The sequence below is a fragment of the Nerophis lumbriciformis genome, linkage group LG15 (genome assembly GCF_033978685.3).
Source record: "Nerophis lumbriciformis linkage group LG15, RoL_Nlum_v2.1, whole genome shotgun sequence".
In the NCBI taxonomy this organism is placed as follows: domain Eukaryota; kingdom Metazoa; phylum Chordata; class Actinopteri; order Syngnathiformes; family Syngnathidae; genus Nerophis; species Nerophis lumbriciformis.
Window position 1 is genome coordinate 11,365,141 of NC_084562.2, and position 22,417 is coordinate 11,387,557.

General features: G+C 37.1%; 1 protein-coding gene across 1 annotated transcript in view; it reads right to left on the reverse strand.

The window, feature by feature from the left end:
- Positions 1-3,451: 3,451 nt before the first annotated feature.
- The window catches only part of ddb1 (damage-specific DNA binding protein 1), an 80,033-nt gene continuing 61,067 nt past the window's right edge, over positions 3,452-22,417 (reverse strand). The window contains exons 22-27 of the mRNA XM_061974850.2: positions 20,214-20,384; positions 17,274-17,383; positions 16,648-16,817; positions 12,148-12,250; positions 8,456-8,579; positions 3,452-4,066 (exon numbers count right to left, since the gene is read on the reverse strand). Coding sequence (XP_061830834.1) covers positions 3,983-4,066; positions 8,456-8,579; positions 12,148-12,250; positions 16,648-16,817; positions 17,274-17,383; positions 20,214-20,384 — 762 coding nt within the window. The 3' untranslated portion in view covers positions 3,452-3,982. The remainder of the gene's footprint in view (positions 4,067-8,455; positions 8,580-12,147; positions 12,251-16,647; positions 16,818-17,273; positions 17,384-20,213; positions 20,385-22,417) is intronic.

Consider the following 22,417-nt stretch of genomic DNA (forward strand, 5'->3'; position numbering starts at 1 on the left):
TCAACTTTGCTCCTATAACAATCTGGATGGTTCTTTTCCTCTTTGGTCCGGAGGACACAACGTCCACAGTTTTCCAAAAACAATTTGAAATGTGGACTCGTCAGACCACAGAACACTTTTACACTTTGTATCAGTGCATCTTAGATGAGCTCAGGCCCAGAGAAGCCGACGGCGTTTCTGGGTGTTGTTGATAAACGGTTTTCGCCTTGCATAGGAGAGTTTTAACTTGCACTTACAGATGTAGCGACCAACTGTAGTTACTGACAGTGGGTTTCTGAGCCCATGTGGTGATATCCTTTACACACTGATGTTGCTTGTTGATGCAGTACAGCCTGAGGGATCGAAGGTCACGGGCATAGCTGCTTACGTGCAGTGATTTCTCCAGATTCTCTGAACCCTTTGATGATATCACGGACCGTAGATGGTGTAATCCCTAAATTCCTTGCAATAGCTGGTTGAGAAAGGTTTTTCTTAAACTGTTCAAAAATTTGCTCACACATTTGTTAACAAAGTGGTGACCCTCACCCCATCCTTGTTTGTGAATGACTGAGCATTTCATAGAATCTACTTTTATACCCAATCATGGCACCCACCTGTTCCCAATTTGCCTGTTCACCTGTGGGATGTTCCAAATAAGTGTTTGCTGAGCATTCCTCAACTTTATCAGTATTTATTGCCACCTTTCCCAACTTCTTTGTCACGTGTTGCTGGCATCAAATTCTAAAGTTAATGATTATTTGCAACAACAAAAAAAGGTTTATCAGTTTGAACATCAAATATGTTGTCTTTGTAGCATATTCAACTGAATATGGGTTGAAAATGATTTGCAAATCATTGTATTCCGTTTATATTTACATCTAACACAATTTCCCAACTCATATGGAAACGGGGTTTGTATGTATACATATATATATATATATATATATATATATATATATACACATATATATGTACAAATATCAATTTCTTCTCAAATATAGTGGGTGCAGCTTAAATAGCGGTGCACTCTATAGCCTGGAAAGTACGGGAATTCAATGAATCAACTATTCCTTTTTACTTTTTTTTTCTTGTGATTTTATGCATCTAAAAAGCAATTTGTATCGCATCGCGTATACATTAGGCTGTATACATAAACTTGCCGTGACTTTAAATTGCATAAATTTGAATTACGAGCCACTCCACTGGTAGTTGGCGAAAACCTGCTCCAAAATGATCTAGTCTCACTCGCTAGCACTAGCTTATAGCTAGAGATCAACATAACTTTTTCTTCCAACCAAGGGAACGGGAAAAGAGTGTGTGACGGACAGTGCGGAGTCGAAGAAATGGATAATAGTCATTTGATAATATCTAAACAGTGGACATTTATCCATGAAAATGAGGAACAGCTGCTGGAAGCCGACACCCTCAAAGTCCATTCTCTAAGGTAAATGCTGTACATTATTATTACCATTATATTCATGTTTTCAGACAATATTTCCGAATTAAAAGTCATTTTTTTTCTTCCTAGAAATCATGTTACATGAAACAATTGTGCTGTTTTGGGGGCCAAGCACAAATTAAATTGATTGCAATACATTTCATTGGAACATGCTGATTTGAGATACAAGTGCTTCATGTCACAAGCTCAGACAGGAAACTAAGCATATCAATTAAGGTACCGGTACCTTTTAATTTGTATTTTTCCACTCAATGGCACCCCTTTTTCCTCACTCAAAGCATGGAGCAAAAATGTTTTCCATTATATGATTAGGCTGCCTTAATACTGAAATAGGCATGTGTCAAAAACGTATTACCAATTACTTTTATTTATGTTGCAACATATTGCACATGGTTCCCTTTTGCTGAGAACATTGCGCTACTCAGGGACAAATGTGATTTGTGAAAATGTCTTGCAGGGATTGGACCAATTTGCGAGGTCTGTGATTGTTTTAAGGCTGTGGCCACTTTGCATCATTAAAAATGTTGCAAACAATTGCACATGTTTAAGTGTACCAATACACACGACAAAAAAGCAGAAACTGGGAAATACAAATTACTTATTATGAAAATAGTTTTGAAATGGGAAAAAAAGAATGTTAGTATTACATTTGAAATGCTTAATCCAGTTGTAATTTTGCTAATCTATTACTGGCTGGTTAATGTTGAGTAATATAGTTTAAAGCAGGGATCGGCAACCCAAAATGTTGAAAGAATCATATTGGACCAAAAATACAAAAACAAATCTGTCTGGAGCCGCAAAAAATGAAAAGCCATATTACATACAGATAGTGTGTCATGGAATTAAGAGGACTTAAAGGAAACTAAATGACCTCAAATATAGCTACAAATGAGGCATAATGATGCAACATGTACATATAGCTAGCCTAAATAGCCTGTTAGCATCGATTAGCTTGCAGTAATGCAGTGACCAAATATGTCTGATTAGCACTCCACACAAGTCAATAACATCAACAAAACTCACCTTTCATGCACAACCTTAAAAGTTTGGTAGACAAAATGAGACAGAAAAATAAGTGGCATAAAACACGTCCTAGAAAGTCGGAGAAAGTTATACATGTAAACAAACTACAGTGAGTTCAAGGACCGCCAATATTAGTAGGACAAAACGGCGCTCGCCAAATACTCAAATCAGTGAAGCATGTTTAATATAAACAGTGTGCTTTGTAACAATTAGGTAGGTTTGTGTCATGTTTGTCCTCCTACAGCAGGGGTCGGCAAACCAAAATGTTGAAAGAGCCTTATTGGACCAAAAATACAAAAACAAATCTGTCTGGAGCCGCAAAAAATTAAAAGCCATATTACATACATATAGTGTGTCATGAGATATACATTGAATTAAGAGGACTTAAAGGAAACTAAATGACCTCAAATATAGCTACAAATGAGGCATAATTATGCAATATGTACATATAGCTAGCCTAAATAGAATGTTAGCATCGATTAGCTCGCAGTCATGCAGTGACCAAATATGTCTGATTAGCACTCCACACAAGTCAATAACATCAACAAAACTCACCTTTGTGGATTCATGCACAACGTTAAAAGTTTGGTAGACAAAATGAGACAGAAAAATAAGTGGCATAAAACACGTCCTAGAAAGTCGGAGAAAGTTATACATGTAAATAAACTACGGTGAGTTCAAGGAACGCCAAAATTAGTAGGACAAAACGGCGCTCGCCAAATACTCAAATCAGTGAAGCATGTTTAATATAAACAGTGTGCTTTGTAACAATTAGGGAGGTTTGTGTCATGTTTGTCCTCCTACAGAAACCATATTAAAACAAAAATAGATTTTTTTCCCCTCATCTTTTTCCATTTTTCATACATTTGTTGAAAAAGCTCCAGAGAGCCACTAGTGCGGCGCTAAAGAGCCGCGGGTTGCCGACCCCTGGTTTAAAGTAACAGCTAAAAAAACACAAGGTTGAAGATAAATGGTGACAAACACAAAAGGTAAGAGTACTAAAGCAAAGTTTATTGGACAAAAAAACCATCACAAAGACAAAATAGCTCTAAATCTATTAATGTCCTCTTTTTGTTGTTTTCCACCAGACTTTATTAATACCCTTGAACAAGCTGTTACATTTAAATTGTGGCATGTAAATTCCTTGATAACCGGTTTGGAACTGCCACATGTGCTAAAAGGTGGTGAGGAAGAGGTCACATTTCCGTATTGTTTTTTTTTTCCCATACATTGCTCCATACTACACACGCACACACATACGCACACACATACGCACACGCACACTCAGACCAATGTTTTCACTTTGGTCTTTTTATTAGATGCTATGCTTCGCCAGGAGACACTTCTCAACAATGAAGAGTGCAATTCTGGTGCACCTTCAAGGTCTCCATGTCCAACTAGCATGCGCACGTTGTTTTATTTATAATTATTTACACTTCTGCAAAGACCAAATCATTTCTTTTCGGATTCATCCCTCCGCGGGGACCATTCTTGTGTGTGTCGTCAGCTGGGCGTGAAAGGCTAGTGGATCCTTGTCAGCTCCTCCACAATCTTAATGACCTCGTCCACTGTGGCTTCACGCTTCATGCCACTGCCGTCATCGATCTGGAATTGAACCGCATCACACAGTGGGCCGTCAAACGTGAGATACACCTCACCGAGGCTGGTTATGGCATTAGGAAAACACGCGCGTCTGAAGCCGAGGACGACTTTGTTTATATTGATTTTTAGCCACGCTATTTGGGCCTTTTCTTGCTCTAATAGCATGGTGACAGTGACACGGTTTCTCTGTAATAGCCACTTTCCCACCAACATCTCCAGGAACTTCCACTACCAAGAACATGATGAAATCATTATTGCTATTGAGTATGGTTTGCTTTTGTATTTAATATTGTATTGTTCATGTTATAATTGGATTCATTCTTCACTTTCTGGTAGCGCAGCGATCAATATTTACAAGCTGATTAGTGGCATTCATGTCATGTAAAAGAAGCATAATGCATTAATTTATAACACGAGATGTGACCTGACAAGACTCTGAGAGAAAAGCTAATGCATACATTGATATTGGGTGATACAGGTATTATAAATGAAGGGCTGGACAATATCAGTACAGTAAGAAAGCCAATATCAAGCATCTCTCGTGACAACACTTTCCAAAAAAGGTTATATTTGCTTATATTGACAAATGTGGTGTTTTAGACTGCACTGTTGTTCAATTAGGGATACGTATTACGTATGTCTAGCTTATGTGCTATTGTGCGCTTAGCTGTTGTGTAGCTGCTAGCACCTAGTAGCCTGTCATGTTTACTTTTTGTAAATGACTCGACTAAAATACAAGAAAACACCAACCTTGTGTGCTAATTGGAGGACATTTAGATGTTAACTGGCTCTGCAGCTTTGCACAAGAAAGACGCTTCAGGACTGCATGTATCGGCACTTATATCGGAGATTTTAGATGGAAACCTGTATCATGCATTACTTGTTTTATTTGCTGATGTTGTACTAATATCTGTTATTAATATTGGTATTTTCACATATTAGTGGTAGTGCTTTAAAAACAGTGTGCCTGTGTGAGTCTATATTACAGTCCAGTATGTCTTATATATATTACAGTATATCTTGCATTTTCTATTATGTCTACTATATTAGTTAAAACAAATGTAAAGGTGACAATATGGGCGTTATTTCATGTCTGGAGGGCTCTAATAACGTATTTAGAAGGTTATAAACTGTTTTTTTTATGTTCTTACAATTAAAATATTGGATTTACGAACGAGAATGATTACCGTATTTTTCGGAGTATAAGTCTCACCGTAGTATAAGTCGCACCTGCCGAAAATGCATAATAAATAAGGAAAAAAACATAATAAAACAAACAAATAAAACATATATAAGTCACACTGGAGTATAAGTTGCATTTTTTGGGGAAATTTATTTGATAAAACCCAACACCAAGAATAGACATTTGAAAGGCAATTTAAAATAAATAAAGAATAGTGAGGCTGAATAAGTGTACGTTATATGAGGCATAAATAACCAACTGAGAACGTGCCTGGTATGTTAACGTAACATATTATGGTAAGAGTCATTCAAATAACTATAACATATAGAACATGCTATACGTTTACCAAACAATCTGTCACTCCTAATCGCTAAATCCCATGAAATCTTATACGTCTAGTCTCTTACGTGAATGAGCTAAATAATATTATTTGATATTTTACGGTAATGTGTAAATAATTTCACACATAAGTCGCTCCTGAGTATAAGTCGCACCCCCGGCCAAACTATGAAAAAAACTGCGACTTATAGTCCGAAAAATACGGTACTTCCAGTCACCCATTAACCGCGATATACGCAGGACGACTGTAATGTTACTCTGTACATGATCTTCCGACCTTTAAGTACCAATAAGTAAGTAGGCCTTGGTCGATATTAGATAAGCCAATTAACGGGAACGATAAATGAAAATTAACTCGTTAAATTCACTAGCCTCGATAACTGCCATCTGCTTGCGTTGTTGGGGGGCTGCAGGTGCCGTCACTGTTAGCATCAGTTTCAGCAGCTGCGGGCTTGGTACTACATGCACATAAATAGTATGATAACCTCTGTAAGACTACTACATATGTGTTCAATTAAAATGATCGAAAAACCGTGATTGATAACGGCACTTTGACAAACTTATAGACCAATTAATGTTAACTTGCAAGCTATCTTGCAAGTCCACCCAGAGTCGGGACCCGGGGTGGACCGCTCGGTTGGGAACATCTCTGCGCTGCTGACCCGTCTCCGCTCAGGATGGTATCCTGCTGGCCCCACTATGGACTGGACTCTCACTATTATGTTAGATCCACTATGGACTGGACTTTCACAATATTATGCTAGACCCACTCGACGTCCATTGCATCCGGTCTCCCCTAGAGGGTTTGGGGGGTCACCCACATCTGCGGTCCTCTCCAAAGTTTCTCATAGTCATTCACATTGACATCCCACTGGGTTGTGAGTTTTTCCTTGCCCTTATGTGGGCTCTGAACCGAGGATGTTGTTGTGGCTTGTGCAGCCCTTTGAGACACTTGTGATTTAGGGCTATATAAATGAACATTGATTGATTGATCTTAAATGCTAACATGAAAACAAAAGACATTTTTGAGACATCTTTCCCCATTAGAAAGCATCATACCCCAATCTAAACTTGTATAAAAACATTACTAGGGATGTAAACATTTATTTATTTTTAGATTAATTGTGATTCTTATTTGTAACGATTCTTAATTGATTAAAAAAATATATATACAGTACAGGCCAAACGTTTTGACACACCTTCTCCTCATTCAATGTGTTTTCTTTATTTTCATGACTATTTACATTATAGATTGTCACTGAAGACATCAAAACTATGAATGAACACATGTGGACTTATGTACTTAAGACAAAAAGATGAAATAACTGAAAACATGTTTTATATTCTAGTTTCTTCAAAATAGTCACCCTTTGCTCTCATTACTGCTTTGCACACTCTTGGCATTCTCTTGATGAGCTTCAAACACACCTGTGAAGTGAAAACCAATTCAGGTGACTACCTCTTGAAGCTCATGGAGAGAATGCTAAGAGTGTGCGAAAAAGTAATCAGAGCGAAGGGTGGCTATTTTGAAGAAACTACAATATAAAACATATTTTCAGTTATTTCACCTTTTTTTTGTTAAGTACATAACTCCACATGTTTTCATTCATAGTTGTGATGCCTTCAGTGACAATCTACAATGTAAATAGTCATAAAAATAAAGAAAACGCATTGAAGGAGAAGATGTGTCCAAAATGTTGGCCTGTATTGTATGTATATATTTTTTTTAATCTGTCCTGTGCAGCCACTTATTGTTGCTCTAGATGCCCATATCTGCTGTACAGATTTACTTTAGAAAAGTGTTGGATACTTCTCTTGCTGCCTTATTTGTATTTGACTTTAAGCATTTTATTAAACAAAACCAATTTTATTTTAAACAATATAGAAATTGATGAGAGCTCTTTATCTATTTTATGGAGGAATGTAGTTCATCATAGAACTGGCATCCATCTATCCATTTTCTCTCATCGAATGTTTAAAAAAAAGTATAGAATCGAAAATCGTTTTGAATCGAGAATCGATTCTGAATCGAAGAGTTACCCCTAGGAATTGAATCGAATCGTGTGGTGCCCAAAGATTCACAGCCCTACACATTAGTGTCTAAAAAAGTGATGGATATAAACTCCACAATGTTGCGTTGAAACAGACGAAGGTCCTTTCAACAGGAAGTGCAAACATTTGCCAACAAAGTATATTTTATATTCAATGTTTGTTTGTTTGTTTTATTTAACTTGGATATTCAAAAATTTGCATTCTAATTACAAAGTTAAAATATACGAGAAATACAAGTTTTTGCATTTGAAAGGTTATACTTAAAATATTTTTTTAATGTATTATTAGTGGCCGAGTGGTTAGAGTGTCCACCCTGAGAACGGTAGGTTGTGAGTTCAAATCCCGGCCGAGTCATACCAAAGACTATAAAAATGGGAGCCATTACCTCCCTGCTTGGCACTCAGCATCAAGGGATGGAATTGGGGGTTAAATCACCAAAAATGATTCCCGGGCGCAGCCACCGCTGCTGCCCACTGCTCCCCTCACCTCCCAGGGGGTGATCAAGGGTGATGGGTCAAATGCAGAGAATAATTTCACCACACCTAGTGTGTGTGTGACAATCATTGGTACTTTAACTTTATCAGTGGTTATTTTAGCCTCAAAATAATGTTGACATAAATATTGTTTATCGGCAATAATTTGTAGGTCAATATAACATTATATGTCCAGCAAGATTTGTTATCGGCGCAGGCTTACCAATAAATGCATTTGCTTTCGTACGACTCTTGCATGCATCCAACAAAAACAATAATTAAGATGAAAATATCGTGTTTGCACGAATGAGTTCCTTATCAAATGTGTAAATTAATGCAACTTACCTGTAGCGTGCTGACGACCTCCTGCATCTTGGCTCGGCCGAGGTCTAGGAAGCTTTCAATCAGATCGCCATCGATGAATCCCGTGGCCTGATCCGTCTTTCGCTCCGTGTGGAAGGATCTCCAGGTGCAAAATGTCAAGGACAATCAATACGAGGCTGATGCTCTGCCTGAGGATGGTACTTAACGGTTTAATAAAGTCGGAATCAGCTCGGGTTTACTAAACCTGTCCTATGGCGAGGGATAGCTGCTGATATTACCAACGACTGCTTAGGAAATACAGTGGAACCCGATTCGATTTGGTCCAAAAATAATGTATATCTCCCGTCCCCCCATTTTTGTCACTGAAAATGTTATTTTTCGGAATAAATACGTCTCAATCATTCAAAGTCGGTAATCTATAAATGTGTATTAACAAAGCATAATAGCACGCAATACAGCAACAATGTGACGTCAGTGCAAGATGGCAACGCCCTGTGTGGTTTCGGACACACCAACTTCTACAGTCTTACCTCGTAACAATACGGCCACACACAAAGTGAGGATTTAGTAGACGCGAATTGGAGCAACGCCTTTTCCGACAGCTAGCTAAAATGACCAAGCCGCTTCTGGAGCCGTGTACCATCACTACCCACTATAACAAACAAAAATGATTTTTGTAATAAGAACAAGAAAAACCCATCTAATTACTTTAAGTTGTTAATATACTGATACTAAGGCTGGACAATATATCGAGTTTGTAAGATATATTGATATATTTATAAACAAGATATGAAATAAGAAAATATCGTAATATCAATATAATTTATTTCATGTTAAAATGACCAAACGGCGCTTATTTGTTGTGTTCCGTGTTTTCCCCCGCTCCTCACTCCCTCTCATGGACTACTAAAGCCCTCCTCTTCTTCCTTCCAAGACGTGCTTGCACGTATAAGAACATCCATGATTGGTTGGTTGTTTACTATGATGAGTAACGATTGGTTGAGATTAGGCCAATCAGAGGAAAAATAGGGCGGGTCATGGAACCAGGAGGAAGGGAAATCACAACAGACATCCCAAAAGACGACCAGTTGTAGGAGAGAAAAGAGATTTATATATTAAAAAACTAGTGGAAAATGGCAGAGGGATTCTCTTCTTTAGATTTTTCTTTTAGCTATGTAGACCACGTCCAATGCGTCTACTTGGTCCCATTTGGACAAATGTATGCGTCTGGATTAAACATTTATTTGAGTTGCTTACCATGTAAGCCCAAATTCAAACTGTTCTCCAGTTGCCAAGCCGAGGATATTTTGCACGAGAAATGCTGGCAAAAATGTATTATTTGAACATCTATGTTATTTTTTTTTTCGTAGAAAGAATATTTTTCTATTTTATTTATGTTACGTAATTCTACGCTACTTAAACAGTTTATTTTCTGTGCTGTTAATAACCATCTTGACTAACTGGGTTAATAAAAGTGTTTACAGTACAGTTGTCATTCACTTCAATTTCAGTGAATTTCGCTCAAAAGTGAATATCTTTATATGTATACTTTCACCGGAAAATATATCGAGATATATATCGAATATCGAGTTTAAGTAAAAATATATCGAGATATACTTTTTCGTCCATATCGCCCAGCCCTAACTGATACTATACGAGGACCAATTATCCCTACTTAACATTGTAGCTTTAGCGGTTAGCTTTTTGTGTCCTGCTTGGTGTTTGTAAAATGCTTAGCCATTCCTTTTCCTCTAATACACCAGTGATAGTGTTACCTGAAAAAAACTATTTCCACCATTATAGTGAGAATTGGTAACTTAAAAGCGGCTTCGCACTGTAGATAGACGGCGCATTCGTTGCAGCTTGCTCTCAAATTCGAGCCGGTGTTCTAACAAGAAATGCACCGTCCTGGAATTCATGCAACTCCTGCATGTGTGTAACAAGGAAAATGGAAATGTAATTGTTTCTCCCTGAGCGTTCATCGCTTTTGAAGGAATCTTTCACAAGAGTCATGTAAAGACTGGGACACGACTACGGTAAAGTTTAATCAGTTAAAAAATCTCTACTATCTATCAGTTTTCATTATCATTCCTTAACAGTGAGTACCTATTCATTGTATCATTTAAAATGTGTTGAATAAATATGTAAGGCAGGGGTGCACAAAGCGCGGCTCGTGGGCCCTTTTGCCGTCCGCTGCTTGTTTTTTTCTATTGGTCCGCGACACATCTAAAGACAAAATAAACAGGTCTCGGACTAGAACATTTCACAAAAAAACTAAGAAAAAATGAAACTGGCCAAATTCTATACCAAAAAACAAATTGGCTGACAATTATATATGATTCCCACATGTCCTGTCATGATCATGTCTACACATTTCTTGCAAGATATGGTAAGTTAGTGGATGTGCCAAAGCCTTTAAAAAATTTAGTTGGCAGTATGATATCATTTGTAAATAATAATGATAAAAATAAATGTAATATCTCAAGGGGGATAGACGCGCAAAGCCATGTTAATTTTAGAGCACGATTCTTAGGTAAAATTACGAGAAGATCCATTTTCTACCGCTTGTGCCGAGAAGATGATGAATAAAACCATTTTAAAAATTGCAATTATCCTTAAAAAAAAGAATTATTTATTATTTTGGCACCTAACGATTTGATCAGATTCTGATTTATGGGGTGACGATTCGATTAAGAATCGATTCAAACAGATTCCCGCGATGTATAATGTGTATAATTATTATAATGAAAGTTTTTAGAAACAGGTTACAGGTAAGAAAAGCTCATTCTGGTTGCAGGGAGATGGCTTAAAACCTGTTTTTTTTATATATTTATTCATATTTAATAGATTAATACATATTTACATTGCTTGTTTTTTCATTAGATTTTTTAAAATTATGAATCGATTTAGAATCGGGATGAAAAATAATTAAATTTTTTGTGCACCCCTATTAATTGATCTAATTTGCTTTGTTACCTATAACACAAACCTAAAATGTGGATGTTTTGTTCTGATAGTTTGCCATATATTGACCTACATTGAACTGGTTTTAGTATCTTTGATGTACAAAATGTATCAAAATGGCCCTTGCATCCTTAAATACTCCAGTATGCGGCGCTCGATGGAAAAAGTTCGGACATCCCTGGGTGTAAAGCATATTTATGGCTTAAACTTTGATTGGGCTCCTATGCATTTAGACTGTGATATATATATATATATATATATATATATATATATATAGTATATATATATATATATATATATATATATGTACATATACAGTATATATATATATATATATATATATGTGTACATATATGTGTATATACATATAACAGTTGCAATAAACACAACTGTTTATAATATAGAAATACATATTAACAGACGTGTTTATTGCAACTGTTGAGATTTTATATCTATCTATATGTATATAATTAACAGTCGCGTTTATTGCATGTGTAATATCAAGTTAGCTGGATGGTTTATGGAGGGGGAGAAGCGAGCCGGCGTAAAGTATGGCAGAGCCTTGATTGAGAATCCTCCCGGCTTTATTCGAGTATGTCAAAAAATTATATTTCATGGTCATTTATTTGCTATTTGTGGATGGTCCTAAGTGGGAGATTGGAGATCTACTGTAATCTAAATAGTGAGCAACAACAAACAATTTCAGGCTCATTTCCTTTCAACAGATTGTGACCACAAAAGAAGGATATAAACTATGCTCAATCTTGCCCACACTCTTGATGACTTTGTTGAGGCGGTTCTGAAGGTCCAGGAGAAGGCTGTACCAACTCTCAGACAGGGAGGTCACCAGTCCTAACACACACAAACATTCAAGAATAGAAAACATATTTAGAGAAGTAAGTAAACCTAACCCTGAGTATTTCAGTGAGGTTTTGACCAAGAGAGAAAAACATAATCTGGGCTTGTCATGTAACGGAACTCAAACACCTACTAAATAAGTAAAAAGATCATTAGTGACGGCGTCTCTCATAATGCAAGTTTCATGCTTGTATGCTAGAGCTACTTTGTGTTGAGAGAAAAGTAACATTATTTCACAACATTAAATAATTGATTTTGATTGTGCTACATTTTACAGCGGCAAGGCTTTGAGGATACGACACAATCTCTCTCCTCAGCAGGGGGGAGAAAGCACAAATTTACCAAAAAAAAAAGGGTCCATTATTTGTATACGCTGGAAACAATCTGCATTGAAATATATGTCATTTATATACATTATTAACAGACACACATATGTGTTAGTATATATGTATGTGTATGTGTATATATATATCGTATGTAATGTGTGTGTGTACACACAAACACAAAAACACAACTTGTTTTGTGACAACTTGGATATCACACACCAAAAAAAACATTTTTTTTTACCTTGATTTCATATATTTAGGTATGGGTTTCAGACATTCTTATTAACAAGTTACACTAAGCAACATCACTTAGTTATATTTCAATAATTCAACATGTCTGAAAAGGGGTTAGAATAGAGCTTATTTAATACTACCTGTTCTACATATCAATAACTAATAATTCATTCACACCATACCTTTTATAATTTGACACTTTCACTATTGATTCTGCTTACGTTTTTTTTTTTTAAAGAAATGAAGGTATTGAAAATAATAAAATATTACTGAAATAACAGGAGTTAAAAAAGAAAGTAGAAATTGTTTCTAATAAATCAAAAATAAGTACCGGTAAGTAAAAAAGCTAATACATTAAAATAAAGACAGTGGACAAAAAATAAGAAATGCAGACATTTAAATTATTTACCTATTGGAGTAAAAAAAAAAAACATTTGGAATGAATTGTACAATTTATAAGTAAGTTATGTTTATAAATTCAGCAATGAAGTATTGGTGATGATCAATAAATTAAATGTAATAATGTTGCACATCTTATGTTTTTAGGATAGTGTTGCGAGACTTGATTTGAAGTTGCATCAAATCTTTGTAAGTTGTGTCTTATTTCCTTGTAGTCGAGATGATGCCATCTTCAATACTCGTCTATTTCCTTAAGGTCTTTCACTTTGCCTTGGGCTATTTTAGATCTTTACAGTTTATCTGACTTTGATTTGTTTTCACAGTGCAGTCTTTTTTAATCATAAAACACAATAGATGTTGAGCTAAACAACACCGAATGTAGCAAAGTAACACTACTTTATATATGAAGATGCTCTAAATAATTCAGTTTGATCTATAGATCATCTGGTATCCACTTTTGGGGGTAAAAAACAAGGCAAGTTTACTTCGGTGTGTGAACTTGTTTGTTAGCTCCTTTGGCCTTCGCCCTTTTCTCAGAAACATCAGATACATCACAGTCTCCAGAAACGATAAGGCTAACAGGGTTATTTTTCTTCCAAACAAACCGTGGCAACAAAGAACAAAGACGGTTCTTATTTCCTGTTAAAACCTTCCTTGGAAACAAGGTGTTGATAATAAACAACCTGGTTACAAGTCCTTTCATATGTGCTAATCAAAGTTGATATAAACAGAGGTTGTGCTTTCTCTAGCCAAATTAAATGTTAATTTTCTAAATTACAGTCGTCACTTGCTACATTCAGCTTCAATTGCACAGCTTCAACATATCCATTTTTTTCCCATAAACTTTTTAGAGCATATTTTCAGCAGGTGAGCTCCTTATCATATAAAGTTGAGGTCTTCTATCTAATTTTATTTATATAAATATTTTATTTTATTTTTTATTAATTTATATAATTTGTAATGAGCAAAAAAAATCTGCCAATGGTAAGATTTCTTAAAATAGGATATTAACAACTAAAATGTATTACTGGATGTACTTTTTAGTATTGTTAAGTTGTGTGTCTTATAACAACCTAGTGATGAGGTAAAGATCTATTGCCTAAAAACAAGTTGTGTCTCACTGAAAAATGACTATTCAGGGGATTGTGACTTATATTAAGTTTGTTTACATATTTTGACTAGAAAGTAGAAATATATACTTGGTGAGATTGTGAATTTTTCCACTGTATATCCAATACTACTGGTTTTTAGCTTCCGATTTGTCAAGCTTCTATATTTGTTTTTATCCTTTACAAGAAATACGGCCTAAATTAAGAATACGTTTTTTGTGTAGTTATGTTTTACAGGACATCATAAAGACGTAAGGGAAGTGACAGCGGACAAGTTTCACCGACAAACCAACCAAAAGGCAAAGGGTGTAAATGAATGAATGAAGTTGGAAAAGTAAGTAAAGTGTGACCACTTTTTCAGTCATAGATAACTTATTTTTTTACTTTTTCCAATAATACTAATATATTATGCTTTATTACACTGTTTTTAAACTTCAGTCTCAATCTGGTCTGTCGACGAACTTGCTACGCTGTCATTTCCGTTTTGTCCATTGCATCCTTTGTGGCATAAAGTTGTGTTGTGGCTTAGCATTAGTGTGTTTTGACGTTTTTATTTGGTGTGGCTTCGCAATCGTGCTGTAGCTGTAGTAAAATAATGATATTGTCTTGTGGCATTTGCATTTGGTATGACCTTTCTCGGCAACCGAAAGTATTTGCCACAGACGGGCAGACAGACTTGAGTAAAGTTTAACGTCCTTATCATTAAAGGGGAAGATTATCACCAGACCTATGTAAGCGTCAATATATACCTTGATGTTGCAGAAAAAAGACCTTTTTTTTTTTTAACCGATTTTCGAACTGTAAATGAGTGAATTTTGGCGAATTAAACGCCTTTCTCTTATTCGCTCTCTCATCGGGAAGCAATCCGCCATTTTCTCAAACACATTACAAACACCGTGTCAAATCAGCTCTGTTATTTTCCGTTTTTTCCGACTGTTTTCCGTACCTTGGAGACATCATGCCTCGTCGGTGTGTTGTCGGAGGGTGTAACAACACGAAAAGGGACGGATTCAAGTTACACAAGTGGCCCAAAGATGCGAAAGTGGCAAGAAATTGGACGTTTGTTCCGCACACTTTACCGACGAAAGCTATGCTACGACAGAGATGGCAAGAATGTGTGGATATCCTGCGACACTCAAAGCAGATGCATTTCCAACTGGACTGGACAGATCAGCTTTCAGGAAAAGAGCGCGGATGAGGGTATGTCTACAGAATATATTAATTGATGAAAACTGGGCTGTCTGCACTCTCAAAGTGCATGTTGTTGCCAAATGTATTTCATATGCTGTAAACCTAGTTCATAGTTGTTAGTTTCCTTTAATGCCAAACAAACACATACCAATCGTTGGTTAGAAGGCAATTGCCGAATTCGTCCTCGCTTTCTCCCGTGCCGCTGGCTGTCGTGTCGTTTTCGTCGGTTTCGCTTGCATACGGTTCAAACCGATATGGCTCAATAGCTTCAGTTTCTTCTTCAATTTCGTTTTCGCTACTTGCCTCCACACTACAACCATCTGTTTCAATACATGCGTAATCTGTTGAATCGCTTAAGCCGCTAAAATCCGAGTCTGAATCCGAGCTAATGTCGCTATATCTTGCTGTTCTATCCGCCATGTTTGTTTGTATTGGCATCACTGTGTGACGTCACAGGAAAATGGACGGGTGTATATAACGATGGTTAAAATCAGGCTCTTTGAAGCTTTTTTTAGGGATACTGCGTGATGAGTAAAATTTTGAAAAAAACTTCGAAAAATAAAATAAGCCACTGGGAACTGATTTTTAATGGTTTTAACCCTTCTGAAATTGTGATAATGTTCCCCTTTAAAGTGCTAAACCTCATATAAAATCTGCCGTTCTTAAGTCTGGCATTTTCTTTTTCCTAGTATCGATACAATCGATATATTGCCTTTTAAAGCGATGTTGGATCGATACCAATTTTTTCGGAAGGCCGAATTGCCGAGTACAGATCCATATACCGGTAGTTGAAAGTTAGGAATATAAATCGATCAATTATTACAACCCAACAGCAAACCTGTATCATGTAATTTTAATACACATTTTTTTAACCTCAAGAATTCTTAAAACACAGTGACACTGCATCTTCTATGTTTGAAACTGCTCTTTGTAAATGTTTTATCTCTGGTAAAATATATAGGTACCGTAATAGTTACTGAGATGTTCACATTGGGAAACGTGCCATCTCGTGACCGTGTTCAAAACCTCATACATGACCCCCAGTCACGTTATCTGGCCTCTCCTAATCATTGGAATGTGACAAAAAGACAACTTCTGTTGAACTGATGTGTGTATGTGTGACTGTGCCTACCAATCATGCCATTGACCGTGCCAAAGAGGACAGACCCTTGGGTGGGCGTGGAACTCTCGCCCAGATTCTGCAGTACCAGCGAACCGTGGCAGAAGACATTAACAAATTCTCCGAGGTGGAAGAGCCCCACTTCTTGGAGGTGCTGACGCTCCTCGTCTGTGGTGGCCGCACTGGAAGAAAGAGGTTTTTCTTTTTCCAATCAGAGTCATTATAGAACAGCCATGTTGGAAAAGGTGCAGAGGGAAAAAGGAGAATTTCAATGAAGGGAAAAGACCAAGATGCCAAAAGCAAGAATAGACGTTGTCTCAGGTATGCCGAGGTGATTGATTAATGTGAAGAAAAACATGAAGACCAGAGACGTCAGAGGCTTTTGTAAAGGTCAGAAAATAGCAGAGGAAATGGATAACGATGTGAGGGGTAGCAGAGAAAGCAACAGCAAGAGAGATGTGACACAAAAAAAGGTCACTAAGACAGTGATCCAACTGGATGTATTAGGTAGATAACAAGTGATGGCGTAACCCAAATCATGTTTTATACTCTTTTACATCACTCATATTGGTTATAGTGCCAATGTGAAGTAGATAAAAAAATGGATGTGTATCATTGTGTCCTATTGGGTTCCTCACCTGTCTTTCTGGCATACAAACAGATTAAAGGCGTTCTCTGCCCCAAGGAAGTTGTCATCATCCAGGATTTCCACAGCACTCATCCAGTTAGGATTGAAGTCCCGTGCAATCTGCGAAACAAGATATACGAGGAGCTCGCCATAAACTAGGGTGTTTGTGACTGCCAAGGACACATTATTTACGAGCAAGAACCTGTCTTAGAAGACTCCAAGTGCACAGGCCTGGATGTTTCAGCTAATAGTAGAGTTGTTGACAACACAAACCATGCATCTAATATGTGTGAGGGCTGCACGATTAATCGCAATCGAATCGACATCACGGTTTTTATTAATGCGGTAAATAACCGCAAGAGCCGCAAGTTTATGGCGACTGGGAGCAAAGCGTTCGAACATTGTTGTTTTAGAAGGCAAGAAATTTTAATCAAGGATGCCTGCTCGCCAAGTACGGACTTTAATTTTTTCACTTAGCAGGCAGTTACAATTCTCATGTTTCTAGCCTTCCATATGTATATCAATGCTGTGCGCACCAACATCCAAAAATCGGAAATTACACAATGCTGCATAAGTCAGTGAGTAAGCAAAGGAGGAACCTTTGATACATATTATCAATAATTAAATATTAACAAAATATGAATACAGTATACAGTTATCAATATACAATAAAATAATAATATACAACAAACAATTAAAGATGCATAAATAATATTTTTTTCCACTGATTAGTAGCCCGACTTGTAATAGAATCGTGAGGTGCCCAAAGATTCCCACCTCTAGTATTGGCTCTGCTACGCATCCAGTAGAAATCCGGGGTTACTCGTCTCATCACCAGGAGAAAATATGACGCATTGTAGTGTGTGTGTGTGTGTGTGTGTGTGTGTGTGATAGCCGCCTCACCTCCCCCACAGAGACAAAAATAGTGATTCACTCCATCAATTTATTCCCACTAGGACTGGGCGATATATCGAATATACTCGATATATTGCGGGTTTGTCTCTGTGCGATATAGAAAATGACTATATCATGAGTATTCGAGTATACGCATTCACGCAGTTGCTTTTATCTGCGGGCATTACACTACAGGCTCTTCTCACTCTTTCTTGTCTCTCCTTCTAACAGAAACAAAAAACAAGCGCAGCTTGTTACACATACGTCACATACTGTCGCGCGTGCAACCTCATGCGCTCTCGCCGAGCAGAGAGGTAGCGGCTTGGCTAACGTTAGCAGTGGCAGGTGGTGCGAGTGGTCATACGAGAGAGAGAAGGTGCGAATCTGGTAACAAATGGAGGAATAATTAATTCCCAAGAAAAACAGCACAGGGTCAATCGTCTGGCGGTGGTTTGGCTTCAAGCGGTAAGATGTTGAACAGACAACCGTAATATGTCAAGTATGCGGCAAAAGCGTTGCTACAAAAAGTAGCGGCACTACTCATTTGTACCATAATTTGAAAAGTCAACCGCTACAGAGTGAAGAGTGCTTGAAACTCTGCAAGTCAACATCTCGGCCGGTGCCACACCAACAAGCAACCAGCACTGAACCAATTCAGCCTGGCGTCTTCCATTTCCACATCAACAAAAAATAGTCAACAACAGAAGGAGATAACGTCCGCAGTAACCTACCACATAGCGAAGGACATACACTATTTGATTTCCTATTATGCAGCTAATTTTTATTTTACAGTTTTTGAAATATCTTGTGTGACATCATGCACAAAGGTGCACTTCATTTGTTGTAAAATATTGTAGTGGCATTCTGTACAAAAAGTGCACTTTAATTTAGAGTTGTTTTGATCTGTCATCTTAGTGACATCATGCACAAAAGTGCACTAATAGCTTGTTTTAAAATGTCTCTGACAATCGTGCACTTTCTGTTTTGAAATGACATGAATGTTTGTGCCACTGCTTAATAACTGTTTAATAAATACAGTTTTGGTAAATTGACTTAGTTGTGATTACCCCCTCTGCATGAAAGTTTAAAATTAGCATATATTAATGCAGTATGAACAACAATGTTTTAATGTAGACACATATAATCATCATACTGGTGTGATTATATGCATCAAGTGTTAATTCAAGGCTAAGGCAAAATATCGAGATGTATAACGTGTATCGTGACATGGCCTAAAAATATCAAGATATTAATAAAAGGCCATATCGCCCAGCTCTAATTCCCACTATGGAACAAATACCGCCAGATGCTAAGCCCAGTGCATAGAAAGAACGCTCTTCCTGCCTGTTTGGAGGCGAGAGACGAGGACAACAAACACACCTTTTTACACCGTAAAAATGATTGAGTTAATTTTATTCGATTGTTCGATTGATTATCATCGTAGGCCTCCCCAAAAAATATCCTCAGATTTACTAGAATCACAGGAATTACCATTTTGGCCTAAAAAAACAACAGAATTTTTGGGAAAATCGGATAAATCACTTTAAGGTTTATGATGGCCAGCAACCAGGGTTGCCTTGGATGAAGCATTTGATATTAGACTTAGACTTCCTTTTATTGTCATTCAAATTTTAACTTTGCAGTACAGATAAGAATGACATTTTGTTGCATTGGCTTGTTGTAGTGCAGGATAAAAGAGCAATAAGGTGCAGATATTAAAAAAATACATTACTGTACAGATAAATATATTGCACTTTTGCATATGCATCCACGTATGTTATATTGTCTTTATATTCAAGCAAGTTCATCCGTTTTTGGGGGGAATTGAGGGGATTATAATGATGTGTTCAAGAGTCTACTACGGAGGCTGCGGAGAGGAAGTTAAAGGGTTTCACAGATGAAATAAAACAATTTTCTATCTCAAAACATTTAGACTGCTCGCTGAACGTGTATGGTCTCAATCTAGGTGCAAAATAATACCTGTTTGCATTGGCCAACTTCTGTTTTATGCATATTATACAAGCCTCCTTTGTAAGCGTTAACGCTGCCATGTTACCTCTTCAAAGTTGCCCTCCATGGGTTTGTATGCCAGCAGCAAGACAGACCTCATCAGGTCTCCCACCAGGATGAAATCTCCTTTGGTTTTCAGATAAAGGGCCATGATGTTGTTGTAGTGGTTGCACTCGGTCCGCAGCTCTTTCTCAGCCGTCCACTCATACAGACGGACCTAAAAGCAAACACTCAAGGTAAATGAAGGTGAAACGCCAAACGTTGGAATATCGTGCAAAGTTTGTTTATTCCAGCAATTACATTTACAAGGTGAAACTGATGTATAACATAAGCTCATGACATGCAACTCAAGATATTTCCAGCTTACTTGTGATATGATTTTATTATTTATGGCTAACAGGTTATGAAAACCTCAAATTGAAAATCTCAGAAAAGTTGGGGTTTTCAAATACTGTAAGCCATGATCATCAAAATTATAGGTAATAATCTAAGGATCGACATATCTCACTTTACATTTAATGAGTTTATATCATGTATTAGTTTCACATTTGAAGCTGAATTGCTGACACGAATGGACTTTTACACAATATTCTGATTTTTTGAGTTTCACCTGTAATTAATTGTTTGTTTTGTGAAGAACTGGAAAAGATTTAGCAGTGCTGATGTTTGATGTAGTTACTGACTTTATAATCAGAGCATGCAATTATTTCAAATGTGGTGTGCTTCAGTGAGCATGACATTAAAGCCCTGATCTGTCTTGAGTTGTAAATAGCTATATTACACAGCCGGGTAATTGCTAATCACCCTGAGCATTTCATGCTATTTTGAGGATTAACAGGTAAATTGTCCCCCCTAAATCTAACTTACAGAACACCACAGTTGTATATCGAGAACCCTATTAATACCTCAAAATTACTGCAGTGGTGGCATGAACGTTCCAGAATGCTTGGCAGAGGTGAGCTTGGCACGATTGATGAGATATAATTAATGCGTTAGCTTCCCTTAACAGTTGATGACTGCAAACTTAGTCACACATGTCAAAGCCTGCAATTCATGCGCACATGCAGCGTGCGTGTCATATAACTAATGTGATAGCTCATCCTACAAGTTATTAACCTTCCCTAGTAAAACAATACAGCGTTGTTTAATGAAGTGATGGCAGGCGTAAATGGTCCAGAACCTGAATGCTATTTAGCAGTTTGTGAGCAGGGAGGAAAGGCAAATCGTGGTCTGACATGGTTGAAATAGCTCAGTGTGGGCGTGCCCTTATTATTATTACTTTTTTAAAGTAGTTCAGCGACAGTGTGCGTTTTACAATAGTTATATAGAAATCGACAAGTGCACTAAATTTAGATAATTTCCATCTGACCCATTGACCTCTGCCCAGGCATACAAGTGTATGGAATTTTTAATGCATCTTTTTGATACAATTTAAGGCCATCATTTTCACAAAATCAATTTTAGTGACATTTAATGCTTTTTAATGACCCGCGGAAACCCTGTATGACATCATCACTGGTGGACTGTAGTTATTGGCTAACTAACAGTTGACAAGTCTCTATGCTTTTTTCAACTGAGTATGACTGCAAAATAAGCCAGAAAAAGATGGCAGTGCCAGCAATTTGATAAAGAAGGTGAGAATTACTACTGATTCAAGAAAAAACAAAAGTCGAAGGTGGTGTCCCTTTCCTTTTTCCCCTTATCACGGTCTTTGCCAACAAACAGGGTTTTCCCTCCCTATATGCAGCTAATGTGCTGTGTGGAGGGCCCCATTAGTGTGATGAAGCGCATGTAAAATGTCAATTAATGAAGACATTTCACTGCAAATGTATTCCAATCCCCTTACTGCCGAGTCACTGCCAAGAATATAGTGGCACTTTTCCCTCAACATTGCCACTCTTCCCCGTGATGTGCAGCATTAGTGGTGTTCTTGAAGGGCAATAAATAGTACTGGGTTCCATACCTGGTCGGGACTGTGTCAGGAAGGTTTGCAAAGTTATGTTGCAATCATGTTAAATTTGTTATTTTACACTAAGAAAAAAATATAATTGAACAATGCATTTCCCAAAAGTGTGTTTTAGGAAAAAACATGCATCAAATTCAAGTTTATAAAAATGTTTTCAAATAGAAAACAAACAAATTTGTAAGCCAAATATAAAATGTATATTTGTTTATTCATCCATCCATCCATTTAATTTCATTCATAAGTACCGTATTTTTCGGACTATAAGTCGCAGTTTTTTTCATAGT